Here is a 23,847-nt window from a genome sequence, read left to right on the forward strand (position 1 = left end):
AAGGCACATACAGCACTTTTATTTCCTTTTACAAGTACCTAGGAAAGATAGCCGAGTCATATGGTAGGTGTACGTTTAATTTCTTAAGAAGCTTCCAAATAATCTTTAAAGTGGCTGTACCATTTAAAATCCTCCTAGCCGGGTATGATACTTCTGATTGTTCCCCATCTTGGACAAATAACTATATGGTCATTATTTTCAATCTTAGAAATTCTTACAAGTATGTAACGGTATCTTATTGGATTTGTGTTTGCATTCATCTGATAAGTAATTAAGTTGAATATATTTTCATGTGATTATTGGTTATTTGTATTTTTTTGATAAAGTCTATGTTCAAATACTCTGCCTATTTTTAATTGCAATTCTTTTCTTATTATTGGGGCTTGATAATTATTTATATATTGTAGATACAACTCTTTTTCCTCCTCAAATGTGTGATTTGAAATATGTCTTTGAATATGTGGCTTATCTTTCACCCTCTTTAGAGTGTGTTTTGAAAAACAGATATTCTGGATTTGTGTAATAATGTATATAGAAACGCAAAGTAAGTGAAATATCCAAAAAATATTTTTAAAAGAGAATGATTGGAGGAATTGAAGGTTTACTGTAAAACAAAAGGAAACAAACCAGTGTGGTTTAGGTATAAAGACAGACAAATTGAGACTATAATAGAATAAATAAAATAGAATCCAGATATAATCCAAGAAACATATAATCAATTGATCTTTGAAAACGTATCTGAAAAAAACTGGATAATTGAATGGGGGAAAATAACCTCATTTGCTACCTCTCTCCATAGAAAATTAATTCGATATTTATTATCAAATTAATTAACCATAACAGCTGAAACACTAAGGCCTCTGGAATAAAGAACAGGTGATTATCTATATGAAAATTGACAAATGAGACTATCAATAATTAAAAACTGCCTATCATCAAATTAGATCATTATAAAAAGAAGAGACAACCCATAGATTAGAAGTAATTACCTGTAGACTGGGAGTGTATATTAACAATATATAGAGTTGTCAATTACTATATATAACAAATAAGAAAATTAAATTAAAATAGACTAATGTGCAATTACTTTGTAAAAATATATAGATGGATAATAATCTCACAAAAATATTCCAACAGTATATGTTTTCAAGGGAATGTAAATTAAATATCAATTTACACACTATGATTGCTTGAAGTTTTAAAAATAATTAATTTTTTAAAAAGGCACAAATATTAGTTTTCAAAAGTTTTCATTCACTGTGGTCACATCATCTACTAAAATATCGCTTTCCAAAACTTTTAGATATGTATTTTGCAGTGTTCTCTCTAGCTTTTTTTATGTTCTCTATATCTCTATCTTTGCTGCAAGTTGTATCAGTTCCTCATAGATGTCACAAAATTTATTAAGTTTCTGTAATAGCTTTTTGGCCTTAGAAACACCTTTCATAGTCTGGTGAAGCATATGAGATCTTCTTTAGAAAAACATTTAAAAATAAAATGGATATAAATGTAAATCAAACATATTATATTTATATAAAATTACCAAATATTAAAAATATTAACTTTATGGACTTGTATAATATCTGTGCTTTATTATTCATATTAGATAATATCTACATACATGCACATTAACTACTATAATTTGGAGTAAGGATGATCATAGTAATATTTTTAGGTAGGTTATAATATATAAATAATAAAAATATATCTGTGATTTCTATGGTTAGAGTATTGCTAACAGTACTGTGGTTTGTGGTCTACCTTCATAATTAAAAACACACTAAATTTCAGTTAGAGTTAAACAGAAATAATTATGAGTTTTTTCCATATTATTTCATCATAAACTAGCAGATCATTTAAAATACGTTGTACACTATGTTGTATAACAGATCTGTAGAACTTATTCATCTTGCATAACTGAAAATGCATACCCCTTGAGCAACAGCTCCCAATTTCCTCCTCCCCCTAGACCCTGGTAAACACCTTTCTACTCTCTGCTTCTATGAGTTTGGCTCTTTTAGATACTTCATATAAGTAGAATCATAATAGTGTAGGACATTTTCTTGACTCTTTCACAGGTCTTGCAACGGGGGTGCCTTGTTTACTCAGCCTGCCCTGCTCAACCCCTTGCTGAAGGGAGCCTGAGAGTGAACCAGTACAGGAACTGGAGTGGGCAAGTGCAGAACCAGCTGCTTTGGTGCCAGCAGGAGCAAACTCCATGTGAGCCGCAGGGCAGTGTCCAGGTGGCGTGCCCGTGACCCCCAGGCCCCAGAGGGTGTGTTAAAATGCTTCCTTAGCTGTGCTTTCTGCAGACAGCCATGTGTTACCAGCTCAACGGGCCCTTTGACTCATCACATGAGGAAATTGCCTTCCACCAGTAAGGGCAAAGGGCCAGGGTGACAAACCTTTTAGGTATCCACATCTGGTGCATCCTGAATTTTTGTCTGGTGCCCAAGACGAATGAGGTCATGTGGACAAATTGAAAGATGGTGAATGTGGAGAATTTTATTGAATGATGAAAGCTGCTCTCAGTGGAGAGGGAGGAGCTGGAAAGGGGATGGGAAGGGAAGGTTGCTATCCCCTGAAGTCAATCCACCTTTCTGACTTTCTTTTCCAAAGTCAAGTTGCTTCATCCAGCCACTGTCTTTGAAGTCAAAGTCACCTCTCTCTGACATCCAGCCACTTCTTCCTGAGGTTCAGCCACTTTTCTTCTCTGCTAGCTGGGTCTGGGATCTTACAGGCACAGGATGGGGGTGGGGTGAGCCATAGGTAGTTTTGGAAAAGACAACATTCAACTGGTAAAAAGACGTTATTCAGAAAGAACCAATCAGGGGAGAGCAGACACATAGGGATGGAAGTTCTCACTTAGGGCCATGGGTTTCAGGCTGTTTAGCTTGAAGGTGGGGTTTTGCCAAAGACCTGCCCTTGTCTGCCTAGAATTTCTCTGCCTCCTGTCATTATCAAGAACATATTAGTACTTCTGTTGCTCATTTATCTAATTTAGCATAAGGCCCTCTAGGTTAATTTCTGTTATCACATATAGCAGGATTTGCTTCTTTTTAAAGCTGAATAATATTCCATTTTACGTATATACCAGATTTTTTGTGTCCATTCGTCTGTCAATGGGCTTTTAGATTGTTTCCATATTTTGAGTATTGTGAATAATGCTGGAGTGAACACAGTAGTGTAGATATCTCTTCAAGATCTGGATTTCAGTTCTTTTGGTTACATACCCAAAAGTGAGATTGCTGGGTCATATACTAATTCTAGTTTTAATATTTTAAGGAACGTTGATATGTTTCCCATGGTGGCTGCACCACTTTATATGCCCATCAACAATGGACAAGCATCCTTTATCTCCACATCCTTGCAACACTAATTATTATTATTATGTTTCATCATAGCCATACTAAAAGGTATGAGGTGATAGCTTATTGTGGTTTTGTCTTGTAATTCCCAGATGACTAGTAATTTCATCGTCTTTTCAGGTACATATTGGCCACCTGTATGTCCGTAATGGAGAAATGTCTGTCTAAATCCTATGCCTGTTTTAATTGGCTATTTCCCTTGTGTTGTTGAATTGTAGGAGTTCCTTATATATTTCACATATTAACTTCTTATAAAACATATGATTTGCAAATATTTTCTTCCATTTCCTAGGTTGCCTTTTCACTCTATTGATTGTTTCTTTTGCTGTGCAACTTTTTAGTTTGATACAGTTCCACTGACCTATTTTCACTTTTATTGTTTGTGTTTCTGTTGCCATGTTCAAGAAATAATGGACAAAACCAATGTCGGGAAAATTTTCCCCTATATTTTCTTCTAGGCATTTTACAGTTAATGACCCTAAATTTAATTTTTTAAATCTTTTTTGAGTTGACTTTTGTGTATCATGTCAGAAGAGGATCTGACGTCATTCTTTTGCATGTGGATATCCAGTCTTCCTAACACCATTTGTTGAAGAGACTATCCTTTTTCCCATTGTGTATTCTTGGTACATTTGTTAAAGGTTAGATGTCTGTATGTGTGTGGGTTATGTCTGGGTTTTCTATTCTGCCCAGTGGTCTATGTGTCTGTTTATATGCTAGTACAATACTATTTTATTTATTGCAATTTTGTAATATATTTTGAAATCAGGAAGAGTGATGCCTCCAGCATTTTTCTCTTTTTTTTCTTGTTTCCTTTAGCTGTTTTGATCTTTTGTATGTTTACAAAAATTTTAGTTTTCTATTCTATTTTGTAAAAATAGAAAAATCTAGATCTATGTGATTTTAATTGACATTGCATTAAATCGTTACATATATTTGAGTAGAATTAACATTTTAACATTAAGTTTTCTAATCCATGACCATGGGATGTGAAGCATAAAATTAACAGAAATATGGAAATAATAAATGTTAGGACAGAAATAAATGAGATAAGTAATATAAAAAACAATACAATAAATCAATAAAACTCAGGTTTTTAAAAAATATAAACATAATTGGCCAAATAATAGGTGGACCAAGAAAAAAAAGAGAAGACTCAAATATAATCAGAAATGAAAGAGGAAACATTGCATCTAACCGACCAATGCTATAGAAATTAAGAAGGATCAAAATTGACTACTATAAACAATTGTATGCCTACAAATTGGATGACTTATAAGAGATAAAGAAAAATTTTAGAAATGTACAAGCTACAATGACTGAATCATGAAGAAATAGAAACTCTGAACAGATCAAAGACTAATAATAAGATTGAATCTGTAATCAAAAACCTCCCAACAAAGAAAATGCAGGACAAGACGGTTTCACTTGTGAATTCTACCAAACATATAAAAAGTACAAACACTAGTCTTTCTAAAAACATTCCAACAATTAAAGAAGTGAGAACACTTTGAGACTCATTTTATGGAACTGGCATTATGTTGATAACAAAGACAGACAAAGATACTACAAGAAAAGGAAACCACAAGCGAATATACTCAATGAACAGATTCCTATTGCTTTTCTATCTGTAGTTCCTTAGTTGTATCGTGTCTGAGACACCATCAGCTCTTTTGCCCTTGATTTCCCTATGTGTGATATGAGGTCCTCTGCAATGGAACGAGCTTTTTTCTGAAGACACGTTTAAAGGGGTGTTGCATGATTCCCTCTTCCTCACATGCAAAATACAACTATAACCTCAGATGTACCATGATGATGGTGAAACACAAGTAGAAAGGAACATGAGCCCCTGCATTACTAACATGTAGCAGAGATGCCCAATGTTTAGGGGTGCATTTTGGACCTGCACTAGTGAGAAATAAGTCTTTATTCTTTAAAAGCATGTTAGATAGAGTACCGAGATTAATGGATATATCATCCTTTCCATAAAGTGGCATTTTCCATAAACTGGTTTATTTTTAGAAACATGTAACCCAGTTTTTTCCAGATTCAACAGTCAGCATAAACATCTGAAGATCATTTAGCCATATTTAAAAAAGGCAAACACAAATTGTTTTCTATTAAAAAAAACAATAGTGTGACTACCAAATGAAGTTTGTATTGCTAACAAAGGATAAATAAAAGATGTAGCATTATTTAGTCAGCTCTGTATTTCAACATATAATAACATAAATATATCTTCTTAAAAAGAGAAAATAAATTCAACATGAGGTAATGATACCTATCTCTGGACTATTGTTTTATAGCTGATTTTTCCCTTTCACATTTGTATTTTACACCTATGTAAAGTCAAGATATATTCACTATTACGATTAATTAAGTGAGGTTGGTAAGATAAATGTCAAGGGCTTTAGAAAGGCACTATACAAACAAGATATCACATGGGACAGTGTTATATCTAATTGCTCAAATGGTAGCCTCCAAGGCAATACTTCAGTGATATTCTCTAGTCACGAGGTCCCCAAGGCCTTGGGGGCATATATTTGTGACACAGTTTGGTGCTAGGACTTAGTTTCTAGATGTGACCTTATCTCTGCTATCTATGAGTTTTCTTAATAGGTTGGGTAAAAAAGTAACATTTAAAATCTTCAAGGAAATATACTCTCGACACTCCTACTGTTGTTTTCAGGTTTGTTTCTATTAATTAAGTGCTAAGCGGGAGCATTATTGGAGTTCGTTAATTTCAGCAAAAGATCCTTCAGTAAATGAATCACTCAGATGCCTCTGTATTTAGGTGAGTTGATTTAGTTTTTTTAAAATTTTATTTCAGAAGGAAAATACTGAGTTCCGGTAATCTTAGTACGAGACAAACACACGTGTAGGTTGAAGTGCCCTCAAATCCACTTAGTTCATTCAACAAGCAGAGGACCTATGTTGTTATATCCCGATTCCTTCTCCCTTTCAAATGATATCAATTCTGATTTTCTCATTCGGCTCCCACCATGTACTCAGCAATGAAATCAATACTTTGGCAGATAAAGAAGAATAAAGCAAAATTGGCCTTATCTTTAAACTTTCTATACTTTCTGAGGAGATAAGCGAGACTAATAACCAAATCTGTAAATGATAGGTTATGGTTTATGGTAACTGTGAGTTATAAGCACTAATGTTTGCAATATATACAGAGGAGAAGAAACAATGAGTAATCTTTACAAGAGTAGATGGTAAAATAAAGCATTATAAAAGTGAGAATAGATAGAAAGCAAACTTTATGTAAATGAGCATGTGCTTTATAACAACTTGATACATCTACCATGACTTTGAGAAAAATGTGTTAGTGGTAATGAGATTGAGTATCTAGATCTAAGCAGTTTGGGAAAATCCAGTCTGCACAATGCAGTTTTCATGCATTCATCAATAAAAAACATTTGGAATTGTTAAAGTCATTGGCTCTCAGGTTAAAGTGATTACAGAAAATTATTCTTGCGGTGTTGCAAAGGACATTTCAAATTGAGGAGAGTGACTGGGAAATACAGTCATAATCTAGTTTTATAGTGTTAAGATTTTTATAAATAATTGTTTCAGGGAAATTGCTGGGTAATTGGTCCTTTTGGAAGATATCTTTCCTACAGGCACAAGCTTGTGGGAACTAGAGAAAGCTACTGTGTAATGGAAAAACATAAAGGAGAATGGGGAAAATATAGTTATGACTTAGACTAAAGCCACAAATAAAATTCTACAGTACTTCCATTTTGTGGGTTCAGGAAACTGATTCTCTGCATTGTATTCACAAATGTGTCCACATGTTGATAGCTGTCCTATATAGGCCTCATTTCAATAACTACTTAAGGTTTCTGAAACCACACTAATTAGCTATAATTCTAATAAATATAAAAGTGAATATCTAATGTGCTTTATACCGTGTTTTATAACCACTACATTCATTAGCAATCTTTCTGCTTCCATTCTACTGATTTAAATTTTATATCATGAATATATTATCACATTTTACCATTGAGGAAATGCCTAGTGGCATCAAGGCATATTGAAAGAATACTATGGTGTCCTGTTTGAGATGGGTCTTCCTGACACTTATTCTTGGCAAAGCTTTAAACTTAAATCAAAAGGACAGAATGCAATTTTCCTAAAAACTAATATTTATTTGCAGTACTCAGTACTTTCATGTTTATTATTGTTTGTCACCTACCTGTCTTCTGAGATTTGCCACATCAGAAAATGAAAAACCTTTCATTTAAAATTACTTCAACTATTTTATCACTACAGAAACATACATCACATATTTTGTTGCAATAATCTTCTCATAAGTGATATAATACATCATTAAAAATAACATGAAAATTTTTTCAAGTTGAGTTCAACATGCATGAGAAAGATTAGCATATTGGTGTAACACAGCTCCAGAATGTGTTGAAAGTATTGGATTATAAGGAATGAGAAAGGTGTTAAAAATAAAACCACCAATAAACTGTTAAATTTACCATTTTACAGGAATGTTAACATTTTACAATTTGTTAAGAGTTGTAAGTTAACTGTCTCAAAGCTTTAGAGGTACAGCAGGAATGAAACTGTAGAAAAGTATATATTTCCTCCAACAGAAATATTTGCACTTATCTCAGATTCATGCAAACTTAGAGTGGCTCTTCTCATGAAGCCTGCTGTCTTACTATCTGAAATATAGGAAGGTATACCCTGTTTTGTTTTTCCTGTCTTAATTTTGTTTTTTATTATTCCATTCACAAAATAATCCTATTCATCTTGTAATTTTTATATAAGTACTCTACCTTTTGAAATAATTTGATAGTGGAAACCTAGAATTTTCAGCAACACTCTTAATAAAGATCCACTAAGTCTCTCAATATTTCTTCCTTTCTGTTTCTTATTGCACATATTGGCTTCTACTTCTCTGGATCAACTTTCTTATTTTTTTCTCACAGGATTCAAAAAAATCAGACTGCTGGAGTCACCTTCATCCTCTTGGGCTTCTCAGAATATCCAGACCTTCAGATGCCCATGTTCCTGGTCTTCCTGACCATCTACACAATCACTGTGATGGGGAATCTGGGCATGATCATGGTCATCAGGATCAACCCCAAACTCCACACCCCCATGTACTTTTTCCTCAGCCACTTGTACTTTGTTGATTTCTGTTATGCCACCACAATTACACCAAAACTGCTGGAGAACTTGGTTGTGGAAGACAGAACCATCTCCTTCACAGGATGCATCATGCAATTCTTCTTTACCTGTATATTTGTGGTGACAGAAACATTCATGCTGGCAGCGATGGCTTATGACAGATTTGTGGCAGTGTGTAACCCTCTGCTTTACACGGTTGCAATGTCCCAGAGGCTTTGCTCCTTGTTAGTGGCTGCATCATACTCTTGGAGTTTAGTTTGTTCCTTAACATACACATACTTTCTGTTGACTTTATCTTTTTGTAGGACTAACTTCATTAATAACTTTGTCTGTGAGCACGCTGCCATTGTTGCTGTGTCCTGCTCTGACCCCTACATGAGCCAGAAGGTCATTTTAGTTTCTGCAACATTCAATGAAATAAGCAGCCTGGTGATCACTCTCACTTCCTATGCTTTCATTTTTATCACTGTCATGAAGATGCCTTCCACTGGGGGGCGCAAGAAAGCGTTCTCCACGTGTGCCTCCCACCTGACCGCCATTACCATTTTCCATGGGACTATCCTTTTTCTCTACTGTGTTCCTAACTCCAAAAGTTCGTGGCTCATGGTCAAGGTGGCCTCTGTCTTTTACACAGTGGTCATTCCCATGCTGAACCCCTTGATCTATAGCCTCAGGAACAAAGATGTAAAAGAGACAGTCAGGAAGTTAGTCATTACCAAATTATTATGTCATAAAATATAATGCTAGAAATATTAATTATTTATCCTTGAGAGCAGCACTGCAGTTGTTCAATAACTAGTCATTGCATGAAATTATGATAACCCACCAACTGACAGTACAATATCTATTCACACTGATGTTTAGTAAAATAACTTTAAAGTTATAAATACTGTAAGTATGAAATCTCAGACCATTTAAACTAAATTTTTGATCGAGAATATTGTAATACAAAAGTTTTTGTGTTAGTATACGTTTATTGTGATTGTCCAGGTCAAATTTCAGTTCAATTTAAATCTTGCAAAATGTAAAAATTTTTGAGATGATCTGAAGAATAGTAGTTTATAATGAGGAAGTTTACCTGATAACATAAAATTACTATGATAAGAGCTGTTCAGTATAAAACACTATCTACAAAATAATTACAATTAATTCTGTATGGGCAACTTTGGCATTAGAAGATTTACAGACAAACAAAAATAAATAAGAAAATTATCTTCCTTACGAAGTCCAGAATCTGGTATAGTTAAGTTATACTTGGTATTATGAATTATATTTTTCTTTATGCATGATAATAAGAAGATGGTAAATATTTTTGCAAATAAATGCCCATCACCCTAGTTCTGCCACTGATGCCAATATGATTGTGCATGTTATTTATTTATTAAAAATTTTATTGAGATAATTTTCTATTCATTTTCCTTTGTAAGAAATAATATAGAGGAATTCCAATTATCTTTTAACCAGTTTCCCCCTAAGATAGTACAGTATAACAACCAGGATAATGATATTGAGATAATACACATACATTATTCAAGCATTAGTTATGTATTGATAAAAGAAATATTCATAAACTCAGTGATATCTAACAGCAAGCAATCCTTTTGAATAAGTGACTTGACTGGGGTAGCTCTGTTGATATCAGTTCGACCACTTGGGTGTCAAGAATGGGGTAACTTGATCAGCTACCTTTGGATCTAGAGACCTGTATGTATGTCATCTTCTTTGGACCCTTTGGCTGATAGTCTTTGTTGAAAGCAGAGCCACGATAGAGTATTCCAAAAATAAAAGCGTACTTAACGTTCCTGTTTGGGTCTCACCTGTTAACATTTTATGAGTCAGAGAAAATCACATGTCCAAGCCCCAAAGCAAGAGTTGAGAAAGTTATCTACTTCTTGTAGAACTGCAAGATTACAAGTCAAGAGTGATGGGTACAGGGAGAAATGAAAAACTGGGTTCAAAATTGATTGAAACATTTACATCTTTAAACACATTCTTCCTTGATAATGCCAGATAACTTTACTGCAGAAAACAGATAACCCATGGCTCTAATTGATTTTAGAGAAGTTTTCGAATAATTGAAATAATTTGATTGCCTTAACCAAATGGCTGGTTGAGATTAAGTATAAGAACTTACATTTTCTCCTTGTGTCTTGCCAGTCATGATTAAGGCTTACAAGCACAGAATATGAAGTCAACCATGTGTTGAAGGTCCAATCCAACCTGTTAAGTGATACTTGTTTCCCCTCAAGGTTTATCTTTATTTCCAAATAAAAATTCAATAATTTTTTGCCTTAATGCTTTACACCAACTTACATGTCTATGTAACTTACTGTTTAGGAATATACAACAAAATTCTCAACACTTACAGAATATAGCAAAAGTAACAGAGGATTTACTTTAATTTTTAACTGTAGATAATGAGTCATAATTAAATGCTCTAGTCGAGTATTTTTAAAGCTGTGTGTATGTGTGTGCATATGTGTATAGTTTAATAAAGATGTTAAGGAGCACAAAAAAGGATTTAGAAAGTTTGAGTATGCATCGCAGAATATTTAGTATATTCAATAAGGTTTCCAGGATAAAGTTAGAATATACTATTTTTAAATATTGATTTGGAAGATGTAAGCTGTAATTTGGTAGGTTTCTTTTAGTACAAAATAAAAATCAAAGGAAAAAAGAATAGTTGCTAATCCCTTTAATACAAGATTTTTTTTATTTTGGTAAATGTTCATAAACGGGCAGTTTACACAAATATAATGCAATTTCCCCCCCCCCATATTCTCAAATTATACTTTGAGTGTGAAAGCAAACATGTTAACTGTTAAGATAAATACATTTTAGATAATGTAAGTGAGTTTGCTAATGGTCATATTAAGTGATAGTTATGGGCTTTTTTTTTTTTTCCAAAAATACATTTGTATGCTGCTCTTCTTTTAAACTTTTGGATACAGTAGGTATAAATGTGACTTTTTTCCCATGGAGGGCTGTGGCAGGACATTTGCTATCATATGCACAATACTAAAGCAAGTTATATAGTTTAATGCTCACTTCTTAGTGGATTAACAACTATAAAAATTATATCTGGACCATTTTATGTAAATGTCAACTTTCATATTATGTTGACTAAACGAAGACGGCATCAAAGATTGTATTAGTGTTGGACAAATATATCATTACGTGATTATATTACATAACACTTTGCTTACGTGAGTGGTTTTTACTGCTATCAAACATAATAGGAAAACAGAGTCCCTATAAAGAAAATGGAAACATATATGATTGATTAAGAAAAGGATAAATATTTGATTCAATAGTCAGTATTTCCTGCTTATGGCATTCTTGATACATAGAATATTTAAGCTCAAGGATACCTTGTTGGTAAAAGTTTTCCCCTGAAACTTGTCATGCAGTTTAAGCACCAGGAAAAAATCCTAAGGAGAGTACATAACAACAAGCCTGAACCTGTGGATCTGAGAGAACCAAAATTCAGGAAGAATTTCTGGAGGTAATTCTTGGCTATTTTAGATAACAACTTATAAACAGAATATAGAATACAGCAATACTAATAACAAAGTTTTCACATAAATTTCAACAATAATGAAACAAGTTGTATATTATTCTAGGAATTTAAAGTGGATATATCATTTAAAACTCATCAATGAATTTACCATATTAGCAAAATAAGGGAGAAAAGCATATGTTTATTTCAATTTATAAAGATATTTATTAAAATTTATATCTTGTATTAGTCAAAATTCTCCAGAGAAACAGAACCAAGGGGATGGATATCTGCTTAGCTATATCTATATCTGTCCATAGAGAGGTATTTATTTATTTTAAAGAATTAGCTTATGCGATTATAAAGGCTGACAAATGCTGAGAACTTCAGGGTAAATTAGCAAGCTGGATCCCAGGGGAGCCAATGATGAAATTCTAGTCTAATTTGGAAGGCCCAAGAACTAGAGAGCCAGGGGTGTATTTCCAGTCAGAAGGTCAACAGTTTTGAGACCCATGAAGAGCTGATGTTCCAGTTTCAGTCTATAGGCAAACACCTAATGTCTCAGTTCAAAGGCAGAAAGAGGAAAGAATTTTCCTTTGCTTGGGAGAGAAGTAGCCTTTTGTTAGACTCAGGCATTTACTGATGGACGTGTCCCATCCGCATTAGCAAAGGCAATCTACTTTACTTAGGCTACTGATTTAGTTGTTAATCTCATCCAAAAACACCCTTATAAAAACATCTATAATAATGTTTGACTGAATATCTGGGCACCCCGTGGCCCAGTTAATTGATGCATACAATTAACTTTCATGCACCTGTTCATAATAAAACAAAACAGAAGAAAACAAAAGCTCCCAGAAAAATAGAAATAGAAATGTCTTAATCTTTTACCTACCAAATCTATAGGTAAATATCACAATTAAGGTTAAAATAATCGGCTAGGTGCAGTGGCTCCTGCCTGTAATCCCAGCAATTTGGGAGGCTGAGGTGGGCGGATCACAAAGTCGGGAGATTGAGACCATCCAGGCCAACATGGCAAAACTCCATCTCTACTAAAAATACAAAAATTAGCTGGGAGTGGTGGTGTGTGCTTGTGATACCAGCTGCTCAGGAGGCTGAGGCAGGAGAATGGCTTGAACCAGGGAGTTGGAGGTTTCAGTGAGCCGAGATCGCACCACTGCACTCCAGCCTGGAGACAGAGTGAGACTCTGTCTCAAAAAAAAAAAAAAAACAAAACAAAATGAAAAAAACAACAAAAAAGAGAAAAGAAATAATAGAAGCTTTGTTTTAAATTTCAACTCAAAAGAAGAATGTTCATTATTTCCACTTCTGTGGAAAGGTTGTTCTAGACAATTGAGTAAGACAGGAAAAAAAGAACATTAGTGAAGACAGAATAACACTTTCATGTTTTAAGATAATATAATTGTATGAACATCCAAATCCAAAAAGATCTATCAAAACCAATTAGAGTTAGTAAGGGAATGTAAAAGATCTCTCAATGTAAGATAATTAACATTTTTTTCCTAGATCTGTGATATCTGTCTACATCCTTCCACACTGTATTAATCCCAGCATCCCTCAGCTTTAGAGATAGTAGTTCTTTTCTGCAGTAACCACTACTGTGGTATATTAAGGTTTTGTGGGGTTTTTGCCTTTTCATCAATTGTTTAACAATTGTAAAAATAATTTTTCTGTACTAAATGTTATGTTTTGAAATCCCTAGAAAGATTGTGTTTTTCTCGAATGGACTCAGACTCTTGGTAATAATGTTCTCTGAACTAGACCTTCAAATATGGGTATCTAATCATACACTTGGCCGTGAAGACAGGGCTAAGCATCTTTAAAATAGAAATTGTATTCAGTAATCCATGGTGTATAGTAACATGGCTAACTATATAATCCTTTGTGCATGATTATAATGAAGTGCTCACTGAATCAAATGCCTGGAGGACTGAGGTGGGGGTTTCACAAAACTGTCATGGAAGTGGTGGTGATTACAAGAAGTGGGATCTTCTGAATGCCTGGGAGAGCTTGCAAAAAGATAATAAAAATTCAGGGCATCCAAATGTTGGCATAATTTACTATCAGAGAACTAGAGATATTTAAGACACTGGGCAAGTGTCCTCAATTTCTTAGTGAGAAACTGATGTGTCAGAGATGATATCTTAAATAAATCCTATAAAAATACAAGTATTCTTAACATCAGAAAAGAATTCTTTTGATCTTGTGTTCTGCAGAATGTTGAGCTATCCTCTCCAAAGCAAATGACAACTTAGGGCAACTTGTACTGCAATTAAGTGATTTAAAATGTACGGAGTCTTTCAGTTATGGAGGCAACACACATCACATTTGAGTAAGCTGTCGCAAACCATTCAAAAAGTAAACTTCAGCTTGCCTCTCTTGCATAATTCCTTACCAGACACTCTTATTGTCCCACCTCTATCTTTTGAATTTTACTCCCAGTGATTGTGGTAGTCAGCCATACATGGAACCCCCAGTGATCCCATTCTCTGGTATTCACATCATTGTGGAGTCTCCTCCCATGCTTTACCTGGCTTGGTCTGTGTGATGAATAGCATGTGGTAGGAATGAGAATACATAATACTTGAGGTTCAGTCTTAACAGTCTGGATTCTCTATCTCTGTCTTTTTCCACCTACATTAGGTCTCTCATTCGGGAGGAAGTGGCCATATTTGAATAACCCTGTGAAGGGACCTTTGGGATGAGGAACCTAAGCTTCTGGCCAACAGCCTTCAAGGAACAAGAGGTGCCAGCAATCTTGTGAGTGAGCTTGGATGCAGAAGTTTGACATTGTTTAAGCCTTGAGATTACTGTAGCTCTGGAAGGCTGGTTGCAACCTCATGGGAGACTCTAAACTTGGAGCTAAGCTGCTCCTGGATTTCTGATGCATAGAAACCATGAGGTAATCAGTGTTTATTGTTTCAAACTGCGAAGTTTTGGGGATACTTTTTAGCTGTCAATGAATAATTAATGCAAATGTATTAGTCAGTTCTCACACTTCTATCAAGAACTACCTTGAGACTTGGTGATTTATGAAGAAAAGAGGTTTAATTGACATACAGTTCACAGGGTGTACAGGAGGCAAGTCTAAGGAGGCCTCAGGAAACTTTCAATCATGGCAGAAAGGTGAAGAGGAAGCAGGAATGTCTTCTCATTGCTGGCAGGAGAGACAGAGTAAAAGGGGAAGTGTACACACTTTAAACCACCAGATTTTCTGAGAACTCATTTACCATCAGGAGAACATCAAGGGGGAAGTCCGCCTCTGTGAATCACCTACCAGGTCCCTCCTCTAACACTGAGGATCACAATCGACATGAGAGTTGGGTGGGGACGCAGAGTCAAACTATATCAGTGGATTTTTGGTGCCTGGGAATATATTGTTGCCAAATTAAAACCCAAGATGTTAAGGTGGCTTTGGAAATGAGCAGTCAGTTTTGAACAAAATATCATTGAAATCTTAATATGTTTTGGAGGTCTTTGATAAGATTACAGTTTAGAGATTCCAGGTGAGTGAGAAAAATATTATTGGAAGTTGTAGAAAGGAATATTCTTGTTATGTAGGGCAGATGTTTAGTAATGCTATTGCCTATAGTAATTTGAAAAGTACAAAATGTGCCTAATATTCTGGGTTATCTAACAACAGATATTTCCTAAGTGAAATGTTTAAAGTTCTACCTGGTTTCTCCTTGAAGATTAGAGTAAGGCATGAGAGGCAAGAAACAAACTAAATTATTAATGTTGAAAGATCCAGGATTTGATGGCTTTGAAATCTCTTAGCCTCCCATAATGGGAAAAGTTGGCAAAATTAAGAAATGGTTTCCAAGGATGATCAAATCCATGGCATTGCTGTGAAAACATGATTTAAAGATGAAGTCTAGGATTTGACTATAAAATCTTAAAAAAAAATAGAAAAACCTCAGAAAGATCTAAAGTGGTATCTCAGAGTATATTCACACAAAAGACTCTCAAAAGAGATTAAAAGTGCTCCACCTCCTCTATCAACAACAAGGCTTTTAGGAACCTTAAGTGTGCCATCTCTGAGCCATCTCATAGAAGCCCAAGGTAGGGAAAGACTTATATCTAAAAGACTTAAGGATGTGTTTTTATCTCTAATATAGTGGAATTCAATAAGATTCATAGAAGATCCACAAAGTTCATTTATGTATATATGTGTATATGTATACACACACACACACACACATATATACACAAACACACACACACAGAAAAAGAGAGAGAGAGATCACTACCTTAAATTGAAAGACACAGTGACTGAAAAAAATTGAAAGGGGCCTATGAGTTATCAAAATTCTATTAGAAGAAAACAAGCTAAGAAACCTGCTAAGTTGCAAATATGTCCCACATTTCATGAGAAGAAAGGATGATTCAGACCGTGGCACCAAAAGTCCAGAGGTGAGAGCTAAGGAACCGAGACTAATTAGGCTAATTATTCCCAGATTTTGCAATTTAACCAAAGAAATTTCTAAATTTCCCTGGCTGGACTTCAGAATTCCAATGGATGAGTAATTCCTTTGCATCTGTTGAACCAGAATGTTTATAGCAATATCTCTTACCAGTACCAACATTGTATGCTAGGTTTATAGAGTAACCATTACTTGTCTCCTTAGTTTCATAGGTTGAGAGAAACTGGACTTGAGAACCTCTAATTAAGACAATACATCCATGGAGGTTCCTTTATATTTGGTCCTGATGGTGATTACATATTGTCAACTTTAACAAAATGCTGTGGTGGAATAAGGCATTTGGGCCCTTGGGAGGATTTGAGTGTTTTTTTATGTGGCGAAGGGACAAGAGTCATTGTAGATCAGAAGGCATCATGTAGCATCCCCAAAATGGCACCCAATAATTTCTACTTTCTTGTAATGATCCATTTGTTTGAAAGGTCCCCAAGATCTGTTTTAATCAGGTATGGTAAAATATAGAGACATTGACATGACTGTGTTAAAAGAAAAATTTTATTATACTTACAGATCCCTAGAAAGAGGAGGCATGACATGTTCCGCAAGGCTACACAAACAAGCACCAGGGTTGGTCCAGAAGTGGAAGGAGTGAGGGGAAATATGACAAGAATTTTTTTTTGAGATGGAGTCTTGCTCTGTTCCCAGGCTGGAGTGCAACAGCACAATCTCAGCTCACTGCAATCTCTGCCTCCCAGGTTCAAGCGATTCTCCTGCCTCAGCCTCCAGAGTAGCTGGGATTACAGGCGCCTGCCACCACGCTAGCCTAATTTTGTGTATTTTTAGTAGAGTTGGGGTTTCACCATGTTGGCCATGCTGGTCTCAAACTTCTGACTCCAAGTGATCAGCCCACCTGGGCCTCCCAAAATGCTGGGATTACAGGCGTGAGCCACCGCGCCCGGTGAAATACGAGCAGGGATCTTTACAAAGGAACTGCTGAACGGACTTGCAATTGGCTAGCTTGAATAATTTCAGCAGGCCCTTGTGTGTAGAGGCTTTCCCTAGGTGTCTAGTGCCTGGCCCTAGGGATGATTTAGGAAGGAGGATAATGGCCCAGAGCATGAGTGCCTGGTAGAGGAGGTGACCTGAGCAGTGGTTCTGGATTTGTTAGTTTGCAACTCTAGGGTGAGTTGTTTATCGTCTCTAAGAATTGGCAGACCATGGGTGGGCCCATCCCTCCAGGGTTCACAAGGCCCAAGATGTCAAAGCATCAGAATATAGAACATAAAATACACGGTTAGTACCCTTGTGTAGTCCCCTCCTAGATTGTGTAACCAATAGCATACTGCAAAAGTGCCAGTGTGTCAATGGGAGATTGGCTCACAAAGGTCTCCAGCTTGTGTGTTCTCTTGAATCCCTCATCTGGAATAAGCAAATAGCCATGCTTTGATCTGCCCTTTTGAGAAGCATGGGAAGGAACCGAAGCTTCTGGTGAATAGCCAGTGAGGAACAGCCAATAATCATGGAAGTGAGTATAAAGGTGGAATCTCCAACCTTATTGAGCCATAAGCTTACCACAGTTCTGAAGAGACTTTCAGCCAGAACCACCCACCTCAGCTGCTTCTGAATTCCTGATCTTCATAAATTATGGAAGAAAATAAATATTAGTTAAATAACTAAAATACTGTCCAATCTCTTACTGTCCAAATCATCATTGTTTTGCCTAAGGAATTTTTCTGAAGCTCAGTAGTTAGATCATCGCAAAGGTGAGGCAAGTGAGATGTTTGAGGCAATGAATCCAACCAAACAGATCTCATTCAATGAGTGATAAAAGTTGATGTAAAAGATGCCAGTGAGGGCCAGGTGCGGTGGCTCATGCCTGTAATCTCAGCACTTTGGGAGGCCAAGAGGTGGGCAGATTACGAGGTCAGGATATCAAGACCATCCTGGTTAACACAGTGAAACCCCGTCTCTACTAAAATACAAAAAATTAGCCGGGCTTGGTGGCATGCACCTGTAATCCCAGCTACTCGGAAGGCTGAGGCAGGAGAATCGCTTGAACCCTGGAGGCGGATGTTGCAGTGAGCCGAGATTTTGCCACCGCACTCCAGCCTGGGCTACAGAGTGAGACTCTATCTAAAAAAAAAAAAAAAAAAAAAAAAAAAAAAAAAAATTCCAGTGTGATCTATTCTTGATGAGTGATTATTAGCTATATTCTGTACTATTTTCCAGACTATTCTCATGAGACTAAGCTTCATTGTCCTGTAGTTGTAGCTGACTTGTCAGTGCATCTTATTTGGTTGTCTTTTCTTTCCTGTTTCACTTACACATCTACTATTAATTAGTTTTACTTATTAAATAAATTACCATATTAAATAAATTACTTATTAAATAAATTATCTGAGCATGACTGCTTGTATCTAATCTGCTTTGGGGAAAAAAAAAAAAAAACACACACACACAATTTTAGTTCAAAAGAAATCTTTAGCTTTGGCCCGGGCTACCTGAAATGTTTCTCTGATTTGGGTATTTTAAGTCGGCAGATTGGATGATACTCACAGTGTTAGATTCCACAAATGGAGGACACTACAGTGAGATTGGTAAACTAAAGCAGAGTAAAGCTCTTCCTCATTGTGTGTGTCTGTGTTCTTGTTCCTGTAAGCATATGATATTTTTCTCTATAGCAAAACCTGGTTCAAACTTCAACATTGTTAATCCCCTCAATTCAGCATATGGCTGTACTTCCTTTAATTTAATCATATGGCTGTACTTCCTTTAATTTGACTGTATATAATAATGTTGGATGGATGTAAAACAATCCAGATTAGATTATTATTGAGAATATTTTCTCTCTCTCTGACTATTCCATTGGAGAAATAAATTTCTCATTTCAACTGGGATTGCTATTATACCTTATATTAGTAATACCTACAATATTCATGTGTTTTTTTGTGTTCCCTCTTGTGTTTCTACCATAACTGTAAGAAGACCATGCCCAGGTAGCCTGCTAGTCTCAGAAGAAAGAGAAACATGAGGATCAGGACTACCCTCAGTAACTCCCCAGCTGCAGTGTGTAACAAAGCCACATTAGCTGATCCACTGTTGTGTGAGCAAGAAATGTATGCTCAACGCTTTATTGTGCTGGGGTATTATAATTTGCATATGTAGCAATAACTTGATGATACAGAACTTGGAATTTTGAAGTGAAATACTCACCTTTGTGTGTGTCACACAAACACACACATACACACACACACATGCACACACAACTCTGAGATAGGTAGGCTTTGTTCTAGGCCAATTGGTGAATGGTGAGTGATTGGAAGTAAAGGGGGCTATTCAACATAAACCAATGTTTTATATCTTTTTATAATTAAAAGTTCTTTAAGGAAGTCAATGGATTGATTTTATATGTGGTTAAAATTGTGTGTGTGTTCACTTTTGTGATGTTGATAATTCAGATGCTATCTGTTTTGCTATATCGTGTGATATGGATATGCAGTTATTTTACCTCCATACATCGAGAGGCATGTTCTTTCTCCACATATCTGTAGTGTAATACCTGCCATATTGAAGTACCTCTTGATAACTTAGTCTGTTTCTGAACATTTTATTATCTTCTACTGTGTGTTCATCTGTTTCTACAATATTATCACACTGCATTAATTACCATATAGTAAAGCTAGTCTTGACATTCTGTTGAAAAAAGCCTCAGGGAATTTTTTTTTTTTTTTTTGCTCTGGGTACTTACTATTCTTGGCCTTTCACACTTTCAGAAAAACTTGAGGATGTTCTTGTCACTCTCCAAAGTAAATGACAATGATGATAATGATAAGACGATGATGACAAAAATACCAGAGTGGTATTTTTATTGGACAGAATGAAGTTTATTTTGAGAGAATAGATATATATTTTTCCAGTCTTTGAACTTAATACAATTCTATGTAGGTTTGCATTAAATCCTCTTAATATATTTTGATACGCTTATCTTTAGAGTTACTGACCTACCCCTAGGTATTGAATATTTGATGTTATCATAAGTAGTCTATTCTTAAATATTTCATTCTAGTTTGCTGCTTTTATAAAGACATACAGTTGATTTTAATATATTTGTTTTGAATTCAGAAACATTACAAAACTCTCATTCATTTTTTTCCCTTATCCATGTTATCTCTACATTACTATGTATTATTATCTGTGAAATGTCATCTTATGAAAAGATGACCTTTTTTGTTTTATCTATCTATTGATCTATCTGTAATTGATCCTTGTTTATATGCATTATTACACAACTGTAGTGGTTAAAAGTTACAGTACAATGATTGACAAAATAAAGAAAGCCGTAAATATTTATGATTTCAAAAGTAATATCTTATGTTTTAATATTAAGCCTGTTTGTCCTGTAGTTATTTGAAGCTCCTTTATGAAATTAAGAAACATATAATTTTATTTGCTAAGGAAGTTTTTACATGCTTTGATATTAAATTTTAAAAGAAATAGTTCTTATGAGTGTTTATATAATCAAATGCCTTTAGTGTTTTAATATATCATTGTTTGGAGGTATTTGAAGTAACATTATATTATTACTAATTATTATTATTGTCATGGAAAATTTATCTAAAAGTTTAAGAAAAAGACATTGCTCAGACACTTCTTAGGCCTGAATTCCCCTGGATTTGTTATTCCAGTTTACTTTTATATTTTCCCTTTATTTTCTATCAGAGTCTTTTAGGATACTGTTAACTTTTATATCTTAGAAAAATAAAATAATTTCTCCCACTTGGAAAATTTTTTATTATACTTTAAGTTCTGGGTTACATGTGCAGAACATGCAGTTTTGTTACACAACCATCTGATATGTGACAAAACTGATACACACAAGCAATTGGGAAAAGATTCCCTATTTAATAAATGGTGTTGGGAAAACTGGCTAGCTATATGCGAAAACTGAAACTGGACCCCTTCCTTACATCTTGTGTAAAAATTAACTCAAGATGGATCAAAGACTTAAATGTAAGACCTGGGACCATAAAAATCCTAGGAGAAAACCTTGGCAAGACCATTCAGGGCATAGGCATGGGCAAAAACTTCGTGTCTAAAACACCAAAAGCAATGACAACAAAAGCCAAAATTGACAAATGGGATCTAATTAGACTAAAGAGCTTCTGCACAGCAAAAGAAACTATTATAATCAGAGTGAACAGGCAACCTACAGAATAGAAAATTTTTGCAATCTACCCTTCTTGCAAAGGGCTAATATCCAGAATCTATAAGGAACTGAAACACATTTCCAAGAAAAAAAAAAAAACCATCAAAAAGTGGGTGAAGGTTGTGATCAGACACTTCTCAAAAGAAAAAATATTTTTATGACTGTTTCTTAAATAGCAATTGGATTGGGACTATAGACTCTTTCTTTTAATATCTCTCTTGCCTGGCCTCTTGGATCTCAACATTTCTTCTGAAAAAAAAAATTACCTATAGTTTAACTAGTTCATTTTTAAAAATTTTTCTCTTACTATACTTATTTTGGTAGCAAAAATATCAAATTATATCACTAAATCTATTCTCTCATTGATTACCTGACTGAGAAGAGTTTGGCACCTTTCTTTTAAATAAATCTTTAACTTTGAATTGGCAGAAATTTATTGAAATATTTCTTTTTTTAGCCCAAGAAGGTGACATGTCATCCATAATTCAGATCTCTATTTAAACAATTTGTTTATATAAAGCAATTTCGCACGCCTCTATTGAAATAGCCACAGCCTTGGTTTCTGTTTTTAAAAACATGTTCAGAACTTACGAAAATAATGACTTAAAGCTGTAATGAAACCACACATTGGAAGATAAAAAAAGTTAGTATTATGTGCACAGATCATTCCTTAACCAAAACCTGCATGCAACTCTGAACAAAGTTTGTAGCATTGGAATTTAGAATTGCAAGATAATAATACACATAATCAATACTTTTAAAATTACAACTTGTTGGACAAATATGCTTGTGCCAACATGGGCTTTCATTGTCTTATTCATTTATTTATTTTTAATTTTTATGGCTACATAATAGTTGTACATGTATATGGGGTACATGTGAAGTTTTGATACAAGGATACCAGGCATAATGATTAAATCAGGGTAATTGGGATATTCATCACATCAAGCACTGGTCATTTCTTCTTTTAAGAATATTCCAATTTCACTTTTCTAGTTATTTTGAAATATACAATAGATTATAGTTAACTACAGTTGCCCTATTGTGTATGGACTACTACTAGATCTTATTCCTTCTATCTAACTGTATTTTGGTTAGATATAATTAATCTTTGATCATTAATCAACACCTGTTTATACACCACTCTCCCCACTACCCTTTTCAGCCTCTGATAACCATTATTCTATTTTCTATATCCATGAGATTGACTTTTTATGTCCTACATATGAGTGAGAGCATGTAATATTTGGTTTTCTGTGCCTGGCAAATTTCCCTTAACTTAATGACCTCCAGTTCCATCTACATTGTTGCATGTGTTAATCCGTTTTTGTTCTGTTATAAAGGAAATTGTGATGCTGGACAATTTATAAAGAGAAAGGGGTTATTTGGCTTACAGTTCTGCAGGCTATACAAGAAGCATGGCATCGGCACCTGCTTCTGGTTAGGGTCTTAGGAAGCTCACAAACATGGTGGAAGTCAAAGGGGTAGCAGATGTGTCATGGAAAGAAAGAGAGCAAGGCAGAGAGGAGGGAGGTCCCAGACTCTCACATGAACCAGCAGCTCTTGAATGAACTAATGGATCAAGGGCACCAAGCCATTCATGAGGAATCCATCCTCATGACCCAAACATCTACCACTAGGCCTCACCTCCAACATTGGAAATCACATTTCTACATGGAATTTGGAGAGGACAAACATCCAAACTACATAACCACAAATGACAGAATTTCATTCCTTCTGTGACTGAATAATATTCCACTGGGTGTTTATACCACATTTTCTTTATCCATTCATTCATTGATGGATACAGGTTAATTCCATATCTTGGCTATTGTGAATAATGCTGCAATAGACATGCAAGTGCAGGTATACCTTTGATATACTGATTTCTTTTTCTTTGGCTAGATACCCAGTAGTGGATTGCTGGATTGTGTATTAGATCTATATTTTGCTTGTCTTTACTTTTTTAGTTTTGGCTTATACACTAAGATGTCTATAAAACAGAAAACTAAAAAAAAAACTTCTGTTTCTGAGTGATAATATTTTAAAGTAATCCTTGGCTTAGATTCTAAAATTCTTTTCATTGATTTAATCCCTGACTTGACTTCAACTGGAATATCAGGCAAAATGTATTGATGGAGGTCGGTCTTAGAAATTTCCAAGCAGATATTTAAT

At 34.9% G+C, this 23,847-nt stretch overlaps 1 protein-coding gene across 1 annotated transcript; it reads left to right on the forward strand.

Moving 5' to 3' along the window:
- Positions 1-5,883: 5,883 nt before the first annotated feature.
- On the forward strand, positions 5,884-11,738 carry LOC747111 (olfactory receptor 5D13). Its single transcript, XM_054661727.2, has 2 exons — positions 5,884-6,162; positions 8,324-11,738. Exons 1-2 carry the CDS (start codon positions 6,134-6,136, stop codon positions 9,264-9,266), a joined length of 972 nt encoding a protein of 323 aa, XP_054517702.1. The 5' UTR covers positions 5,884-6,133; the 3' UTR covers positions 9,267-11,738.
- Positions 11,739-23,847: the final 12,109 nt, after the last annotated feature.

This window comes from Pan troglodytes, chromosome 9 (genome assembly GCF_028858775.2).
Source record: "Pan troglodytes isolate AG18354 chromosome 9, NHGRI_mPanTro3-v2.0_pri, whole genome shotgun sequence".
Lineage (NCBI taxonomy): Eukaryota > Metazoa > Chordata > Mammalia > Primates > Hominidae > Pan > Pan troglodytes.